Below are 19,980 nucleotides of genomic sequence, written 5' to 3'. Positions count from 1 at the left end.
CTCTGCTTTAAACCTGATTTGCCCTCTTTTGGCATGCCCAGATTCGTGTGGACTTGCTTCTTCGCCAAATGAGTTGTCAAGAACGCGGAGTGGGTGTAGCAATGCTGATTCTTGGATTGTGGAGGGACTCGAGCGAGACAGCTCTTGAGAACCAGTTGGGCTCATAGTGCTCCAGCTAGCCTTTGAAAGGGGCGGGTACGTGAGTGACGGACATTGCCTGTGAAACAAATCAGCAGCACATCTTCCAGCAACACAGACGATCTTTTGGTGGAGCGTATGATCAGGGCTCTAATCAAATTCTCTAGACACATCCATCGCTAAGCCCTATCCTCAACATGTAGATCATCATTAAGAAAGATTCCATGAGGCAGTCATCGAAAAACTGAGCTGTGAGCGGCCCAGGATCAAATCTTCGAAAGAGATAACAAAGCTATGGGATCGACTGCATGCAAGCGAATGCCACCATCATGAGGTCCTTGGTTAGAAACATAGAGATACCAACTATGCTACAACGGTCGGTTGAATTATGATGCCCAATGCAGCAAGTCGGGGTGTTGTCTAGCCATGCCTCTGATGTGCTGCAGAAAATCCCATCAATCTTCATGGCGGAATATGAAATTATTTCCAACAGAGTAATGCTTTCCATATATCACGAGTTGTTCCTCAGTAACGCGCCTCATGCTTGCTCAACTACTAGGTAATGATGGATGAGGATCTAGCATATCGTCAGTTTCCCTTCCCCTCTTCTCAAGTCCGCAAGGCTTTCTAGGCCGCAGCCTCACGCATATGCACATGTGGTGGCTGACGCTCACTGAGCCAATGATAATTTTCAGTCACTGCATATGCCTTCTTGATAGTGAAGATAGCCTAAAATACCTCTCCGAGCAAATCTGCCTCGGGCCGGATTCGTGCTTCTGACATCCAAATGCGTCAGACCGGATGCTTGCATCTCAAGAAAGAACCCCTTGACAGTCCATATTCAGCATCGTTATGAAAAGCCATCTAAGGCGTTCTGGTGGATGCATGTCTCTACATGTTTTAAACAAAAGACAAAAGATGAACTAAACTGCAATGTTATTCGATATGCCATGGAGGTAGATGCAATATCCCGTCAGGTCCATGTCTCTTGCTCCTCCCTAATGTGTCAAAAGGCAATAGATGCAGGTGAGTGACTGGCCTCGGACGCGTCCACGGCAGCAGAGATATGGTAGACACCAGTTCCTATATGCAGAGTGGCAAAGGAAAACATCGTATCCAGCCAATTATCTGCCGCTGCAAGACAGCAGCAAGTGACGTGTCTGATGCAGGTTTCCGCCCTCTCGAAAGTGCCGTGAATGCCCTTCGGGAGGCCGACGGGGAGGCCTACAACAACAATGGCCAACGAGAACGAGGCCCTGCAGTAGCCAGCCACGCGTCTTATATATACTGCCCCTAGACGCATTGCAATGTCTGCTCTCAACACCATCGCAAGAGTCAGAGTTTCGTTGCCCAGCAGTCCACCATGGTCCTGACACAAGTTGCATCGGCAAACCTCGAGGGCCTCTGCTCCAAGGAGCAGCTTGAGCTCCTCAACACGATTGATTCGCTGCGATCGCAAGGGATCAGTCATTACATCTCTCTGCCTCAAATCATTGTGTGCGGCGATCAGTCGTCTGGAAAGAGTTCTGTCCTCGAGGCCATATCGGGTGTCTCATTCCCCGTCAGTACCGGTCTCTGTACGCGTTTCCCGACGGAACTCATCCTTCGAACGGCACCGCATATCTCGGTCAAGGTCTCCATCATCCCGCACAATCCACTTCGCAGAGACAAGCAAAGTCCTTCCACCGATTTCCACGAACAGCTCGACTCGGTTCAGCAGCTGCCGGAGCTCATTGAAAATGCAAAGGCATACATGGGAATCAAGACCCTCGGCAAGGCATTCTCCAACGATGTCCTTCGCATTGAAATCAGCGGACCGGATCGTCCTCATCTCACTATTGTCGACCTCCCGGGGTTGATTCACTCCGAGACCAAGAACCAGTCGGCCTCGGATGTTCATCTCATCACCCAGATTGTCAAGAACTTCATGTCAAAGAAACGAAGCATCATCCTAGCGGTCATATCCGCAAAGAACGACTACGCCAACCAGGTCGTCTTGAAGCTGGCCCGCGACACTGACCCACGAGGCCTTCGCACGCTCGGCATCATCACTAAGCCAGACACTCTCGCCCCTGATTCTTCGAGCGAGAAGAGCTACATCTCCCTCGCCAAGAATCTGGACGTAGTGTTCCGGCTCGGATGGCATGTCCTCAGGAACAGAGATACGGACGCAGACACGTGGTCTCTGGCGCAGCGAGACACGCAGGAGAAAGACTTCTTCTCCAAGAGCGCTTGGGCGAGCTTGCCCGAGTCAAGCTTGGGTATCGCGTCTCTTCGAAGTCGACTGAGCAAACTGCTGTTGCATCAGATTGCGTCTGAGCTGCCGAGCCTGATGAGCGAGATCTCTCGCGAGATTGCTTCTTGCGAGACGGAGCTCAAGAAATTCGGCGACCCTCGCACAAGCCCCCAAGAGCAGCGACTCTATCTGATTCAGATCAGTCAGTTGTTTCAGTCTCTGATGCAGGCCGCAGTTGACGGCACCTATACGGATCCCTTCTTTAGCGACTCCGAGTCCGACGCTGGCTATCCCAAGCGCATCCGTGCCATTATTCAAAACCTCAGCCGTGACTTTGCCAAGGAAATGGCGGAAAGAGGTCGATTCTACAGGGTCGTGGACTCCTCCAAGAAGAGCGAGACAACCAGCAGCCATATCTCGCTCACGAAAGATGAATTTGTCACCAGAGTCGTCGACATGATGGCCCATCGACGTGGCCGAGAGCTGCCCAATTCCTTCAGCCCGACGATTGTCACGGATCTGTTCCGGGAGCAGTCACAGCTGTGGGAATCGATTGTGAAGCGTCATGTGAAGCGGGTCTGGAGTGCGGCCCAAGTCTTTGTGGACGACTTGGTCTCCCACGTCTCTGATCTGGAGACAAACGAGGCCATTACGACGGCTGTTGTGAAGCCCAAGATGGAGGCTGTGCTGGCCAGTCTTGAACTGAAGACGGCAAATCTGCTTCAGCTGTATCGGAAAGATCATCCAATCACATATAATAGTGATTTCACCGAGGCTCTCCAGAGGATTCGTCTCGAGCGGCATTCCGACAAGCTTGACGGCATTCTGAAGTCTCACTTCCCCAATGCTTCTCTCGAGAGCACCAGCGTACATCTGGGCAGCAACACGTATGTGAATTTCCAGAGCATGAGGCGGCAATTGGTGCAAAGTGTCGAGCCAGACTTATATCGTTGGAGTGCGGCCGAAGCACTGGACAGTGCTGAGGCCTATTATGAAGTAAGTATATGGCCTACTCTTACCCTTATAGTTGACCAAGGTTACGTGGAGCGGCTGCTAACCATTTGTTGCGACCTTTAGATCGCCTTCAAGCGATTCATCGACGAGATCTCGATCCAGGTCATTGAAACAGGATTAGTCGCCGAGATTCGCGAGATCCTCAGCCCTCTGGCCGTAGCCAAGATGACAGATGACGAAATGGAAGCCATTGTTGGCGAAAAAGAGAGCATACGCGTGGAGCGCAAGAAGCTCGAAGCCAAGCTCAAGCTTCTCAGCGACGGCTCCGAGACATGCAAGAGGTTCTCTGGATTTCGAACGTTAGGTACTACCCTCTGCTGAACTTAATGGCTTGAGCTTGCCTAATTGTGAAGAATGCTAGGGTTCGATGACGGCGATGAGGACAATGGGGATAATGAGGACGCAGATTACGATGATGAAAGGGACGATGAGGATAATGTTTGGTTCAACCAATGGTCGAAGCTGACCACCTCGTGAAAATCCACTTCAGAGGCCGAGACGCGCAAAAATTGGGAGTCGGAGGAATCTTCTCCAAAGCCTACACTTGAGGATTCGATCACCAAGTGACATACCAAGCGATGGGCCAGCAAAAACATAGATGAAACGGCATCTTTGACGTGGCTATTCTGAGAACTTCGACCTGGAAGAGAAAACGAGATTAGCATTAGCAATAGCAGTCTGACTTTCATGTCTCTGTAAGTTGCAGCAGCCCTTAAAACTCCAATTACCAATAGTGTCCGCTCTTCCATGATTTGATACACTGGGTATCAAGTATGGAGCAAACAATATGAACGAATCAGATAAGCAAACAGCCTCCAGCTTCCTCGTTCGATCAATGGAACCAATTGTCACGCCACATGTCGACCCGGCAAATGGACCTGAGTGCCCTTGGCGCATTTGTGCAACATCGGGCTTGCAGCCAAGCTCCAGCTGTATGTACACAAGAGACGGGAGTCCGGGGAGTATCTTCCAGGTGGACGATGATTTACATGGAACCTTCATGGGCAGCTCAAAGATGACAACGGAAGATTCCGTTGCATTCGGAAGTCCTGATCACAGTGACCTTACATGTGGCCATCCTGATACTATATCCTCGGTAATGCTACGCGTACTCTTTCCATACTTACTTCGTAGCCGTATTATTCTCTTTGCTTCGATCAACTGTCTATTTTATAATTAGCTTGCCTCAAACAACCCGAAAAGTGCCGTGTCATGTTACCAGCAGTCACAGCTCAGAATCCTCCCTTGCATGAAGCTACACTTCATTGCTGGATCGCCCGTCCATTGGGGGCGGGTTTACCCCCCCCCCCCAGCTGAACAGCTTCATCTGACCAGCGGGCACGAATCAAGGGTATCGATTCCACCAAAGGATACGCCACCGGGTAACACAAAAAACAAGCTTAAAAAGAGATTCGCTCTCTTTTCCCATCTCAGCCGCTGCGTCAGCCGTGCGCAGCAACGCGCTCGCAATGGGGAGTCCTGGCTGGGGGTGGCTTGGCTTGGCAAGGGATGAGTTTTTGGGGGGATGCTCGGTGAATCGTGGACCTGTGGGAAAGGAGTTGGGCGTGTTATAATACTTCTTCTCCATTGGATTTGTGTCGGTTGTTTTTTTGCTTCGTTTTCATGGGGCGGATGTGATCGAGGCCCCATGCTCGTGCTGTAAGGGGTTGACGCTAGGTAAGCGATCTGACAATGTATTGGCAGGCCTGACCTTGTGGCAAGGATGGAGGCAAATAGACGATATTGGAGCCGTGATGGAGGAGAGAACCGTGCTGTCGGATGCCAAGAGCTTGGTGTCACCACACCGAAAGTTGGACTCGCAGTTGTGGGCTGTGGGGTGCATGTATGGGGTATGTATGAGAGGGCCTCACCTCCGTACATAAAGGAGCGACCCGCCGCCCTGTTGAGACAGCGCATTAGTCTTTGTCTTTCTTGCTGAAACAGGCAGAAGAATCGAAATTGACAGATTCCCAGAACAGGAATAAGCCATGTCTTGGACGAAGCGGTCACAGGAGGTGCTGTACAGGGACTTTACCGAGAAGGCTGCCGCCGAGCCACCAGTTACGGCAGAGAAGCCATGGAGTTTGGAGGTCTATGACATATCTCAGGGTAAGAATGAAAAGATTCAAACCTAGCGTCCGTGGATGAGAGCTCTGATGGTCTTCTAGACGGGCAGCTGCGCGAGTATGTCCAGAATACTGTGCGACGTCTCAGCGGCAAACCTCGACTGAGGATAGTGTAAGTAGACCGTGCAACATACCCTATCATGGATCTTTAAACTTCCGACACTCATTGAAATCAAAGCTTTGCGCCAGCGGACACACCACGGCGGGAAACGCAAGGGTTGATGGTAGAGCTGTTCCACAAGTTTGGCATACCACACGACTTTACAGCAGAAAGGGCGAGATCTACAAACCATAGCTTGAGCCGGAGAAGTAACGACGATGATGGCTTCAGCTCTTGGTTCCGATTCTCTTGCATATCCTCTTTACTCGGAGAGACAGAGGACGAAACTCCAAATGGGAAAGACGATGCCACTGCTGGAGCATCGCTGCCGGACAAGTACCCGGTGCAAGACACGGCATTCTTCCTCCAGGCTTCAAGAGAGACGAATGTGACTCTGTTGTGTTTCGGCGCTGGACTGGGAGTGAGACGACGGATCAAGGACTTGATCAAAAGCCGGGGCTGGAATGACGTTGGCGTCAATCCAGAGATACTGTTCGACATCGCCTTGGAGGGGCTGTTTGAAGAAGTCGATGATGTTGCGTGGAGGCTCGAGGAAGAGCTTGCGCCGCTGGAGCAGTCCGTCAAGCAGTCGACAGATTCGGAAGCGGTGAACTCAAGCCTCGGGGAAACGCTCAGCGAGGCATATTCCCTTACAAGGCACACGACAGAGCTGTCAAGAGCACTCGAGTCTGCACTGATGATTAACGAGAGCCTCATCATGAGAATCAGCGCCGATATCACTTCGTCCTCGAGCAATTCCAACATCCCTCGCCGATCACTTGTCAACCTGCAGCTGAAGGAATGCCTCGAGTATCGTCAAACACTCTTCCGCTCAACACAACTGAGAGTGTCTGCGCTTCAGAGACGGATCGAAGCCGTCATTGCTCTGGCGTCTCATCTGGTCTCCCAACAGCAGTCAGCGGCAGTGATACAGGGTCCCGTTTCGATGAAGCTCATCGCAGCCTCCATCCTGATATTCTTGCCTACAATCACTGTCGCGACCATTGCGGGGTCCCGACTGCTGCTATCGGAGCAGAGAGACGAAGAGGGCTCGTGGGAGGTCAGCGCAACGCCGCTGTTCTACCTGCTGTGGTACATTTCGATTCCGTTGACGCTGGCGGTGGTCTTGTTGTCCTTTGGCTGGCTGTGGTGGAGGCAGGGCAGGAGTAAGAAGAGGGCTGTGTTGCCGTCGCCTTGGTACCAAAGGGCGATGTTATGGGGACGCGAAAAGAGGATCAAGGGACATCGGAATTCGAGCGTATTACCGGTTTGAACAGGGTCATAGGAGGGGGATATCTCAGCTGAAGCGCGAGCATGAGTATGGGTATGAGTATGAGTATGGGCTCGAGCTCCGATTGCACATGGCTCCAGATCAATGTCTGTCACTAAATGTGAGTAACTAGGTACCTATTACTTCTCCTCTTGAAGATTGGCGTGCAAGGCAGGTCGACTGTGGGATATGTTGCTATGATGGCCCGCATCGGGACGATGATGTCGATGCTGAGTTGATGATGACGCCTGTATTCGTCCATGGTCTGACAGTTGCATGATCGTCTGTCTGATGCCTTCCATCTGAATGGGTAGCATCCGGTCGATACCTGCCTTAGGTAATCTTCTTCACTCCCAGTTACTAAGGTACCTAAGGCATCTCGTCACTCAACACGTGCCGGCCCTTATCGATCCAATCCCGCCCTTGAGTCCCCTTATGAGGCTCCCGTCCTCATCCATCCCCTATTACCAGGTAGGTAGTCTTCCGATAGTATAATAGTCAACGCCAAATCTCATCAGAATACAGCACGTTTTAGCCCCCGAGGCCGCTGCTCGCCGTCGATTCTTAGCGCAATTCCAGGCCCTCCCCCCCTGTGGAACGCTTCCTCTGTGCCTCGTACCCGATACATCATCTGCTACCTGCACCCATTGGCTCGCTGCGTGCCGCTGTGGAGTACCCGGGACGCATCGCCAAGGTACCCCGTACCCCGTCCCGCGCTGCTCCAATCAGCTGACTGCAGGCGCCCGATCGGCTCTGCACTGCGTTGAGATTGATTGATTGATTGATTGATGACTTGCTTGCTTGCTTGACGAATTGCCTGTCCAGTCCCAAACCGCCGATATTATCTCTTCAGCCGGACGGATTCGACGTCGACATTTGACCGGGGGGTTCACAAATCGCTGGCATATCGATGGCCTGTACTGGGGAACAGCTCAAACTACCTCCATCTTGGATTGCCCACAGCTATTGTGGCTGCTGCTGCTACTGCTAGCCTGGAAGAAATGCCCAACAGCTCGAAATCGCGTCGTCATCCACGTTTGCTTGACTGAATAGACAGCCGGTGCTCGCTTATTAGGCCAGAAAGGGCTGAAGTCGCATGTTTCGATCCCCCCCAGCATCCTCCAGCATGCTCCAAAATCCGCATCTCCGCCGCCTCGACCATAGCGCTATCGAGATACGAACACGACTACCACTACGACTACCACCACGAAATTTCATATCTCTCTCTCACCACCGCCATCACCATCATAGCGGCATCCTCCCATCATGGGAGACTCCTCGAGGAACGCAGCTCGCTTGCGTGCTGGCGATCCTCCGGCCACAGACGCAGAGCCCACGGAGCCCAAGGTTGGAGCGCCTCGAAAGCCCTCCATTGTCGTCTCAGAAGATCCGCCTAATATCGAGGAACAGGATCCGCCCCTCGACGCCCTTGACAGCGAAGACATTGACGTCGACGAAGACGACGACTACGATGAGACTACAGACGGCAACTCTGCCGAGTCCGTGACTGTGCGCAGCAGCATATGGGAGCACGAGTACGAGGGTGGACGAAGGGTGCGTATGCCCAGGCTCTGACATGGAATCTGCTTCGTACAGGGGACATCTCTTGCTGAGGCATTGTTCGTCTACTCCTAGTATCACCACTATCGACACGGTCGCTACCCCTTGCCAAACGACGACATCGAACAGGAGCGCGAGTACATGAAGCATGTCATCCACATGCAGCTCACCGGCGGCAAGCTCTTCAACGCCCCGATTGCGCCCAATCCCCAGCGAATCCTCGATCTCTGCACCGGCACCGGCCTATGGCCGATAGAAGGCAAGCTCCTTGCGCCCAACTCTTCCGCGCATTTGACACGATGTCCCTCAGCGATTCGGCAATGCTAACGGGCCGGCAACGCAGTCGCGAAACTGTTCCCCAGTGCCGAAATCGTCGGCATCGACCTCAGCCCCATCCAGCCGCTCATGGTGCCCCCCAACGTGCGCTTCCTCATCGACGACGTCGAGGACGAGTGGATGGACCGCGGCGGCTACGACATGATCCACCTGCGCCACTCGTGCATCTACCTCAAGGACGTCGACAAGCTGATCGCAAACTGCCACGCGCACCTCAAGGAAGGCGGCTGGCTGGAGATTACCGACTACTGCAGCTACCTCCGATGCGACGACGGGACGATGCCTGAGGACCATCCGCCGGCGCAGGTCGCCATGATGATGCACCGCGCGCTTCGCGGGTACGGCATGAACGCCTATGTCATCAACGAGCTGCACGACAAGTTCAAGGCCGCGGGGTTTCAGAACATCCAATGCCGGGTGACGAAGACGCCAATCGGCGCATGGCCTAGGGTTAGCCACGATGCTCTGCTATTCATTTGTTTTGCTCTTCTTTTTCTTTTCAAGACGACCAGAATCATGGTGAACTGACGTGTCGCTCTTTGTCTTTTCGTGTTCACAGGATCCGGGCCAGCGCGAAATCGGCATTCTGTTCAGAGACATCGTCTACGAACTCGTCGGCGCTCTGGCAGCTAAGCCTCTGAAAACGCTGGGATGGGACGACACCGAGCTCGAGGTCTATCTCGCATCCGCGCGGAGGGCCCTGTGGGATAGAAGGGTGCATTGCTATGCAAACTTTGTATCCTGGTGGGCTCAGAAGTGATTCCCCTTTCTTTCTTTCTTTCTTTCCCTCTTTTATCTTTTTACCCCCTCTGCTTTCCTTCTCCATCACTTTTTTTGTTCTTCATCTTCCGGTTCCTCTGTTCTGGGCAAGCGGGCGTGCTTTGGGTTTGAATTATATTCAAGGCTGGGTTGGACAAGTCGACTTTCACACTTCACATACAGCAAGTACATACATATCACGACGGGATTTTGACGCATGAATCGGCGTACAGGAGGCATATTGTTCGGGGACACGTCAGAATAAGAGTGCCTGGGACTTTTCTTGGGAAACGTCCAAAGTCACTCTGACACACAGATACAGATACAATCGTAATGCGCACGCCCTCTCGACTTTGGTCATTCACCATGATCAGAGAGGGTCACACCACATTCGTCTCATCTTTCTTCTCTCTTTCCAACCTTGATGGCTTGACGTTTCGTGATATGGAGGGGGAAGACGAGGACAAGGATTCGGACATCAGTTGAATCAATGATCGTATCTAAAGCGAATCTGCCATGAGATGCCCTGGGCTTCACCGATTTACGCAACTAAACGGACCTACTTTGAAAGATAAGAATTGCATTAATCGCAATGGAATCAAAGCTTGCAGATCTCCAATCTCGCTAATTATCAGAGCAGATCAAATCCACGTTCCCCTCTACTTAGAACCCATCAGGAACCCATATGAAAAGGTACACTAATTGTCACCGCAGGAAATCCCAAAGAAAACCAATCGACCGCTACATGTCCGCCTTGCGACGTTGCCAGCCCATCTCTTTATCTTTATCCCACGAGAAAACCGAAACATCCTCTCCTGATAATGATGTCTCGCTGTGCCAAGAAATGGAGTTTCGAATACCCAATCTTGTGGAAACCTCTCTCATAATACAACGTCAATCTAGAAAAGAAAGAGAGAAGAATGAAAGAAGCAGAAAATGATGTAAAGGGAAACCAAGCGCCATGTGCACCTCAGAATAGTATTCCGATTCAAACGCCGCCGATTCGCAATGCTTGATACTCCAAAAGAAAAAAAAGGTTGATGCATGACTCCACCGTCGCGATGCCGCAAGCTGTTGAGAAAAAAAAGCAGTACTACTACTAGGTAGTAAGAAAATGTCGACCAAGTATGAAACAGCTAGTCCGAGAGCAGGACGCATGGTCCTCCTATACGGTAGATGAAGAAGAGTAGTAATGACTCCTGAGACCGGCAGGGTTATGAGAAATGGCGCAAATGCGATCATTCTACCCTTGCCTCGCATTTGAGCCCAATGGCTGATCCCAGAAGAGTTGCATCCCAGTCCGATTCCGATTGTCGCCGAGGTTCAGACAAAGGTGCGCGTCCCGATTAGATCCCATCGGCCGTTAGGTTGCTGTGGCCTGTTAGGCCCAAGAAGCAGGTCGACGACAAAAGTCCTCCTTGGCTGCCATTTCGGACATCCAAGGCCGCTGCGTCATCTACTTGCCTTCCAGATCGAGCAACGGCTTGCTGCCTCGAACCTCGACCTTTTGCTGTAACCCATCATCTGTAGGGTACCTGGTGTGGAGGTATCGATGATGAAATGACAATGAGCAGAAAACCATCCCCACGAGAAAGATTTTTTTTTTCTTCTTTAAACCGCGCATGCAATGCTCTGGGGTCGCGTCGCGAATGCTTGAAAAAATTTTCCGCTTGGTGTTTCATCCAGTCAAAGCATGCCAGCTGGTCCCAACAAGCCGGTAATGACCCATCGGTCCAATGCCCGCTGTTTGAGCACAAGTATGACGGCCCAAAAACGCATCCCGCTGGTTTGTCTTGTCCTCGGCATGTTCGTGACCTGCTGCCACAAGTGGATGTCGCCCGACTCGTGTTCCGGCGGCGCAGGGCTTTGAAGCTTCCAAAACCCTTCCATGTGGAGTCCAGAGTGTGCGCTTGCGCTCCGTGTTTGTTGACCTCCGTCCAAGTGCCGGAACCTGCCATGTGTCACTGGAGCTTGATTGCCACCCTGGCAGAGAATAGACGGCTCGCCATTGGTAAGTGGCACTGTGTGATTCCCCACCGAAAACTGCGTGGTGGATTCGGTCGCCGACTTTTGAGTGAGAGGAAAGAAGATCAGGGTCTGTCTCGGATCACTTGGATTGTGCGTGGTTGGCCGACGAGTTGGCCGTTGTCGAACAGCCCAATAGAAGCATGTCAAGGCGCGTCCTTGTCTCACAGGCTCTTCCTCGGCGTAACCGTGTAGGGGACTGAATGTGCCGAAGAATCCAGAATCCGTTTAGTCCAGCTAAGCAGCAGCCGACAGAGGGACCCATCGCTCTGGAACACCGTCGGGTCCAATCGCGTAGGGTTTAGTCGATGTCTTCCTGGGTGGCAGTGCCCAGCGCGCACGTCCAGGCTTGCTATTGTCCAGCTTCCCCCGCCTGCGCATGAGCATCTCCATGACGGCAATGCGAATGAAGTCTGGGTTCTCTCGCATCTCGCGCTGGCGCATTGCAGGCAGGGGCGGCATTGAATCCTGGGCCGGCGTCGGTGCAGGTTGGCCCGCGGCAGACGATGGAGACAGCGGTGAGGCAGATGGATACGCATTGCGCGCCGCGGCGTCTGTGGGTCGGCTGCGCTGAATCTTGTAAGTCTGCATCTGGATCGATGCGGCAAAGGTGCCGGGCTGCTGCAGAGGTCGAGACTGCGTCTCACGCGACAGCCTCGTCGTTGGGTTCAGGTAGCGGCGAAGCTCGGCAGACGGGATCTCCTCCGTCACGGGTGGTCGGCGCTCGTCAGCGTAAGGCACCTTGGGGTCCATGGTGAGAATGGAGCGGGTAATGAGATCGTCGGGTGGAATAGTTGGGAAGTTGAGGTTCGAAAAGGATTTGGCTGCCGATCGCAGCGCTCGTAGTGATGCCGTGAGGTTGGACTTGAAGACGGCCCGAAGGGGCTTGAACGGGATGAACTGGTAGGAGGTTGTTGCATCGCTCCCAGTGCTTTGAAGGCCCAGCGAGTCGAGCCCATCTTCGTCTTGAGGCTCTGGAGAAAGCGGATGCTCAACGATACTATCGGGAGGAGAGCGGATTGGCCCCAGGCAGCTGCGGATGGGGCTGGCCTTTCGCCGATGAAGGGGTTGGGGGCTCGAACTTCGAGGGGTGTCGATGGAAGAAATGCACTCAGTGCCAAACGAGTCGCCGAGAGATGGCATGGAATCGACAGAGAGCGTCCGGGCCATGGAGACGCTGCCGCAGTCACTACCCAGGAACTCCTCGTCCAAGCTGTCAGGAGGCGACATCAACACCTCCATGGGGCTGCCGCGACTCAGCGACCAGCTAAACTCCTTCTCGGAAAGTGACCTCTCATCGGCGATAATGACATCGGCGGTCAGCAACTTGTCAGTCCCACGGGATTTCCGCTGCGTTCGTCGGGGCCGGGGAATGTCAGTGACGGCCAGCAGCGCAGCCACCGATGGTGAGAGAGATTCTGGTGAGCGGACATGGCTCGGGGCCTTGCGGCGAAGGTTGTGATGGCGTCGCACAGGGTGGGCGGTATCGAAATAAGATTCCCGGCTGGTCGTCCTCGGGATCTGGACAGGGCTGCTTGGTGTTGTTGGCCGGGCCGTCAAAGTATCTGAGACGACCGACACCGGTGAAGAGACTCCAGGCTTCGCCATCTCCTCGTCGATTTTGAGTGAAGATGGCGAGTGAGGTCGAATGGGCGTGGTGGTAGCAATCGATGGTGGACTCTTCCGCCCCTGTGCATGCTTCGGACTGGTCGTGTGCGGTGGGAGAATGGTGACGACGGACTTGGCAGAAACGGCTGTTGAGATGGCTGAAATAGTAGAGATGGCGAGGTTCGTATCGGCTACGGTAGGGTTCGAAGAGAGCGAGTGGTTCGAGGCGGCAGAGCGAGCGGAAGGACGAGAGGCTGTCGAGATGGTGGTAGGAAGGGGAGCAAGATGAAGACGAGGAGGAGAGACTTGTAACATGATGGCGTAGTACCTGTAGGCACGAGCAGCCGGGGGACGATGCAGGCAGGCCGCGACTGTGGAGACATGCCAGTTCCCAGAGCCTAAGCCACAGGGGGGCCAGCGCTGTGTTCCAGGGCGAGGGCTTCTGGAACACGACTGAAGGCTGTACGACGGGCGCTTGTACTGCCTACTCGGAGCGGGTGCTCGGGTCGCGCGTGTGCGGCGCGCAGTGCCAACGACAGGCGGTACTCGGTACCAGGGCGGGTGCGCCGTGGCGGTACCGCGGCAAGCGTGGACGCAAAAGGCTCGATCCTGGAAGGGGAACAAGAGGGAAGAGCCAGGCAGACCGGTTGGCCAATGACAGGCGCGCGATTAGGGCTACTAGCGGCTGGGGCGGGCTTGGGCAGGTGCAGTTGTCAGGCGGCGATGGGGGTGTCGGTTGCGGCGGTGGTGCCTTGCAGTGTTACTGGTACACGTCAAGGCCGAGGGTCCAGACGGCGGGGGCCGGTAGCCAAGACTCGGGTGGATTGTGAGCGATAAGGGTCACACACAGTGCCGGGCCTTCCTGCGGTAGCACCTTCTCCGAGGGACGGAACGACCGGTCGTGTGCGATTGCCTCTGAAACTCGACCTGTCGTTATCGACGGCGTGTCATTCGTTGCTTCGAGGGAGGGAAGGAGCCCAGGATAGACGACCGGTCTGGTAATCGGATAGCACGAGCGTCTGTGTGAAAAGGTACTGTACGAGTAACAGAAACTTGGATGACTGGATTTCGATCGTCTTCGAGGTGGCAAATCGGGGCGACGAATAATCTCCTTTCCAATGGCTTTTGGCTGGAAAAGAAAAGAACCAAAGTATGGGGTAACGGGGTATCGATGACGATGCGCGTCGAGACGGCGTGCGTTAGGCCAAACCCGGGCTATCTGCCAATCTGCGCCAGACAAGACCAGACCAGACCAGACCAGCGACTTCTTATCACCAAGACGAGAGAGGGCCAGGTGATGCACGTCAGATGGATCGAGGCACAAGGACGAGGAGACGACGAGGCAGCTGAAGGGAAGAGACGGAAGACACAGGGCGAGGACGGCGAAGGGCCTGCTTTGTATGCACATCCATCTACAAGGGCTGGGCATGAAGTTCCAAGCGGGCAGGGGTCCGGACGCACGACGCAAACGCTAGAGCCGCAAATGAGGCATTGATGCTTCACACACGCATGCATACAGCTCGTACTGGATCATCGATCAACAAAGTTCCATGGACCCCCAAAAAGTCCCCCCATCCCGAAGCCTTCCCCCGGACCCCATTTGCACATCGACGTGGGCATGTCGCAGCCGAAGCAGCGCTACTAGCGATGCACATATGTGCTGGTAGTAGTCCTACGAGTTGATTCTACTGCCCGTTGTGCGAAGGCGTCCGGATGGCCCCAGGATACAGACAGAGACAGATCCGCGCCAGCACGCGCATGATGGACGATTCCTCCGCTCGCCTGCACGGTGCCCGTCAGGCAGCGAAGCAGTGCTTGGGAACCCAGTGTGATTTCCCGAGTGGAGGACGCGATGCGGATGGGCTAATGAGATGATACTGTGTGTTCGGAGCGGCGGTCATCATCAGATGGCTGATGCAGTGTCATGAATTGGCTGGCTGGCTGACAGTTCTCGCTTGCGTCGGAATTGGGTGTGCTGGCTATCAGCCATGGAACGAGTTGAGGCTGGCTGGCCCAGCAGGTTGCTTGGTACCACGCTCTCGGACAAGGTCGGAGTTGGTACCGTGCCTGATCAGCCCAAGCAGATGTCCCCGGTAAGAAGTTTCAATTTGTGCCGTTTCCGGGCCTGGTCACGTATCGGCCCAGTATCGCATGTATCTCTAACCATTGCAAAGGCGATAGCTTTCAGTTGACTGCCTGCATCCTCCGGTAGCATGTCAGGCATTCACAAGGCCCGTCGTCGAATTTGCTTCTTGTGCGACAAGTCAGCCTTGGACCTCGGACTGAGTCATATTGGTAACACTTGTTCATCGTACAGTCACGGCTGGATACCGCATCACACGGCTAGGGACACGACGACAGCCCAAGACGCCCGATGTCCAATAGCAGGCAGACACACTGACAGCCAGAGGGTCAGGCAACCACACATGTGCAAGCCCGCGTGCTCTGGCCATGCTTTGCTGTCTGACGGGCATCTTCACCGGCGGGGTGTTGCTCTGTTCTACCCTACCTCCCTCGACACCTGCCCCTCCAGTGTGTGAGACGACCATGCGCCGTACCACACTTCACACCCTCTTTATCGAGGAAGATAGACGAGGGGTAGGGGAGAAGGCACTCTTCCAATCCTCACGCTCATGCAGCCGGGGACGAAAAGAGTTCTTGCGGGCACAGCATTGCCAGGTCGCCCGCCCGAAGCGAAGCGTCAAATCCGTCAATCCCCGGTTCTGACAGAGTTTACCTAGCAACATTTTCCGATGCTTCACGGACGCCGAGCTGCCGGATAGCTAGGTAGGTAGCTATACTGACGGGCGGCGAACCGCCTTCTTGATGACCTACAGCAGATCTGGTGTTGATTGCGCCGTGATCAAGGCCAGGTCCCTCGTTTTGTCTCACCTTATTCCCAACCCAAGCGGTCTTATCCACAATGTCTCATTCGCTGCGAATCGACCTCTACCTTCAATGGCCATGCCGTCATCGTCGTACTACTAAAGTCAAGCATTGTCTCCTCCCCGGCCGGTTCGTCTCTCCACCATCTTCCTTTTGTCCCTCTGTTATCTGACCTCTCGCCTGCTCTTAACGGCTGAGTCTTCGCTCGTGATAGGTCCGAGCTGATGGTACGTATCATTGAATGCGGGGAGGCTACCAGCCTTCTCCACGATGCTCCGCTTCCTTTGAATTTCACGAAGACGGGGGGCTTTTGTTCGTACAATCTGGGGCGTTGTAACCTTTCTGTCTTTCCCAGGCGACCACGCATCTTTCCATCATTGGCCGTGCCTTTCTCTATCTCTTGCTGGAGAGTCTTTGATTATTATATGGACCGGCCTGCACGTTTCATTATTCTTCTCTTCTTCCTCGATCTTTCTCGTAGTGCCATTCGTATCTGCAGGTGCGCTGCTTGCGAGCTGTGTGAAGCAGTAGGTGCCGTATATGGGGGGAGTAGTAGTCAGTCTGAGGTGGTACTTCCGAGTACCTTCATCACAATGTAAGGCACACCACCAATTCCCTCGTCTCAGCCCTCCTGTTGTATATTAAATCGCTCTCCCCCCTTCCAAATGGTTCCAGCCGTCTTGGTCATGACTCCATGCTAGGTATACTGAAGACTTGATGCGCAACCTCTCTGTATCCGCCGGCTTATCGTCTCCATACCTATCGATTAATCAAATCTCACGACCGGTGCGTCACGCAGCCAGATTTGGGCACTTTTGTTTTCAAACTGCAATAGATCACCGTCCTGTCTCCGGTTGCTGTACCCGGGCATTGTTCCCATATCGGGGGGATGGGAGTGCTTGATGAGAGTTCCACTACGTACAATATATCACTTGAGGATCGACTGAGAACTCTTCCCTGAGCGAGTCACTGAGTCTGCATTGCAAGACTTACCTACAGTGTGATGCACGAGGCTCTTCCGTTGCCCGATGTGTGATTCCAGGATGAACCAGCCACTCTTTTTCACGCGGGAGAAAGGGGAGCTCGGTTATTCTCAACACGGCTGAATACTACCTCTACTCGACCATGAGAATGCCGGTCTGCGAAGGAGCTCCTCGAGATGGTCAACTCAAAGTTCGACACTCGTTCAGTATTCGGCTGGCTCGAAGACCAAACTGATTGACTCTGCTCTAACAACAATCTTGACGAGGCCGACCAACATTTGACTTGCGCGTACAAAAAGGCATGAAAGCTGAAGACACGCTGCATGCACACAGTCAGTTGCCTTGTGCGTTACATTCATACCACGGGTAAGTGAAGATGTGGGCGAACTCTACTGGGACCAGTCTCTTATGCATCATCAGATCTTCATGTCTTGGTACAGATGCAGTTTGGTACTGGGCATGAGGAGGGGAGCCTCTAGTCATGACACTCCGCCCTCCATACCGCCATTCTAAGTGAGGCACTGTTCTCACCCTTCTACCTTTTACCTTGGTAGGTAGGTATCTAGGAAGCTTCAAGATATCGTCGCACAAGACGCGGGGTCAGGTGACTCTGTGGTCCGTCCACATCTCGTTGGTTCTGTGACCTCACCAAACCAGAGCTTTTCTCTCTTCCCCTTACCCTTGCTCTTCCTCTTCTTTTTCTTCTTCTTCTTCTGCTTCTGCTTCTTCTTCTTCTTCTTCTTCTTCTTCTTCTTCTTTCGTTGCCTAGCAAGCAGAGCATGAGCGAAAATGACGGCCCTCCTGGATTGCCCAGCAGAGATTCTGCACGCCATCTTCGAACATCTGCCCACATCCTCCCTACACGCTCTTTGCCTCGTCAACAAACGTTTGCACCAAATCGCCGAGCCTCTCCTGTACACTGAGATCGAGTTGATATGGATGGCACGTCGGCCTCCTCCTATCATCCCGCTTCTACGCACCATTCAGGATCAGCCGCGGTTGGCTAGCCATGTCGAACGGCTCACCCTGCGTGCGCCCTTCAGGCGCATCGCACGTCCAGATGAGGGGGGAGGTGAAATCGAACCGGGTGGTTTCCATTACACCCAACTGCCTCACAGCATCCCTACCGATGGCACTGATTTGGCCGGCTTCATTGCAACAATTCGAGACATTGATCCACCATTTCGTGACCGATGGATTCAAGAGTTGCAGAATGGCACAATGGATGCGTTTGTTATGCTGCTGCTCTTATACGTCCAGAACATAACCCATCTGAGAATCACTGGGGTTTTCGCTCGAGCAAATCACCTACTTGGCATGATGCTGAGGGCTGCCCTTTGTCAAGATTTGCATTGCAGGCTCCCACAGTTGCAGTTCCTACAGAATGTGGTTACCGAACCTGAGTTGAGCTGCTCCCGATACAATGATCCTAAGAATACGGCCGATATTCTTCCAATGTTCTATCTTCCTTCAGTCCGGTCAATCGCAGCTGAAATCGACAACCCTGCCATATTTGCGTGGCCAACGTATACGCCCAATGCCTCCCATATCACGACGCTAGATCTCGAGGTTATACGAGAGGGCCACCTAGGCCGGATTCTTGCCACGACAAAGAATCTAAAGGTGCTCAAATGGAGGTGGCTATATGAGCAACTATTGAGAAACGAGTTCAACAGTGATATCATCAATCTCGACCAGATTGCTGCAGACCTGACCTTTGTCCAGGAGACGTTGGAGAGTCTGCATCTGTCAGTAATGTTCGATAATGATTATTGGGAAGACACTTTAAGCGCTACTGGTTCCCTCAAAGGCCTGAGGAACTTTGAAAGGCTGCAAAGACTCGAGATACCGGAGCTCTTCTTGATGGGATTCTCCTTGGTGGACAATGTGGACTGCCTCGAGGACCTGATGCCCAAAAACATGCATCACCTGACTATTAATGACGACAGCATATGGCTAGAAGGAATCGCCTGGCAGGATCGCGACCTCTTTAACAAACTTCAGCGATGGTGGGAGGGAAATATGCACCAAACCCCTTGGTTTACCAGTTTCAAACTATCACTGCAATACTCAGATGAACAATGGTGCGCTGGCATTAGACAAGAGCTTTCAGACCTCGGTGCTCGTCTTGGAATCCAGCTTGAGATCTTCAAGAACCATAGAGACTATTAGTACGAGCTGAACCGAAATATACTGGTAAGGAATTCAACAACTCCGAATCTGGTCTATCTTCCGAACTCCACCTGCCACAGTATTAATATCGTAGGGCTCCATCTCTGTGTTGGTGTCGAGATAGTCAATGTTGTTCTGAGCGACAAACAAATTACAGCCCCAATCAGCCTGTCGTTCCCAATGTGTTAGCTGGGTAGACCTGGTGCTCAGAAAGGGAGAAGATGCTTACTTGCTGGCCCGTTCCACATTCATCCATGAATTTGACGAGTTTCTCCTTCTTTGAGTAGGTCCCCGTGAGCGCAACGTACTTTGGCGTCCTTCAGCGGCGTGTTGTGCAGCTGATAATATTGATGAGCGCACATCATCTCACCGCAAGAAGCCCGTCGACCATGCCGTTTCTTCTCCCCAGTCTGTTCTTTCCAGACGGCCATGCACAGGGAAAGACTCTCTTTGACCGGGGAATTCGCGTACTCGTACGTGAATGAGGGTCCATTTTGAGAAGACGACAAGATGACTTTGTTGCCGAATGCGAGGAAGGTCATGATCATGTTGCTGCTCACCTGTTCCCCAATTCGTACCATGCGTCGACAAGCATCTGGGCTAGTTGACCGTTGGTAACAGGACTGTCGGGTTATCGCAAAATTTATATGGGTAGAGAAGACCAACATCGTGCCCTGACGCTGTACTCCTCGTCACCCGTCATCACCAACACATGCAGCCTCGGTCAGTCAGGCCGCACCGAGCAGTACCAGGCCATGATACCGGAC

The 19,980-nt window shown here is 53.3% G+C and overlaps 4 protein-coding genes across 4 annotated transcripts; 3 read left to right on the top strand and 1 right to left on the bottom strand.

Moving 5' to 3' along the window:
• Positions 1–1,501: 1,501 nt before the first annotated feature.
• Positions 1,502–3,709, top strand: TRIREDRAFT_61605 (uncharacterized protein; the record flags this gene model as incomplete). The annotated part of the gene is made up of 2 exons (XM_006965451.1): positions 1,502–3,370; positions 3,452–3,709. The coding sequence occupies 2 exons, from the start codon at positions 1,502–1,504 to the stop codon at positions 3,707–3,709; spliced, it is 2,127 nt and encodes a 708-aa protein (XP_006965513.1).
• Positions 3,710–5,376: 1,667 nt separating this feature from the next.
• On the top strand, positions 5,377–6,618 carry TRIREDRAFT_121883 (uncharacterized protein; the record flags this gene model as incomplete). The annotated part of the gene is made up of 4 exons (XM_006965450.1): positions 5,377–5,497; positions 5,557–5,626; positions 5,693–5,901; positions 6,377–6,618. 4 exons carry the CDS (start codon positions 5,377–5,379, stop codon positions 6,409–6,411), a joined length of 435 nt encoding a protein of 144 aa, XP_006965512.1. The 3' UTR covers positions 6,412–6,618.
• Positions 6,619–8,150: 1,532 nt separating this feature from the next.
• TRIREDRAFT_107490 (uncharacterized protein) lies at positions 8,151–9,540 on the top strand (the record flags this gene model as incomplete). Its single annotated transcript, XM_006965449.1, has 4 exons — positions 8,151–8,438; positions 8,520–8,745; positions 8,788–9,230; positions 9,340–9,540. 4 exons carry the CDS (start codon positions 8,151–8,153, stop codon positions 9,538–9,540), a joined length of 1,158 nt encoding a protein of 385 aa, XP_006965511.1.
• Positions 9,541–11,801: 2,261 nt separating this feature from the next.
• On the bottom strand, positions 11,802–15,919 carry TRIREDRAFT_78042 (uncharacterized protein; the record flags this gene model as incomplete). Its single annotated transcript, XM_006965316.1, has 2 exons — positions 11,802–13,156; positions 15,766–15,919. The coding sequence occupies 2 exons, from the start codon at positions 15,917–15,919 to the stop codon at positions 11,802–11,804; spliced, it is 1,509 nt and encodes a 502-aa protein (XP_006965378.1).
• Between the last annotated feature and the right edge of the window lie 4,061 nt (positions 15,920–19,980).

This window comes from Trichoderma reesei, assembly GCF_000167675.1.
Source record: "Trichoderma reesei QM6a unplaced genomic scaffold TRIREscaffold_9, whole genome shotgun sequence".
Classification (NCBI taxonomy): Eukaryota; Fungi; Ascomycota; class Sordariomycetes; order Hypocreales; family Hypocreaceae; genus Trichoderma; species Trichoderma reesei.
This window is presented reverse-complemented; position numbering and strand designations above follow the sequence as displayed.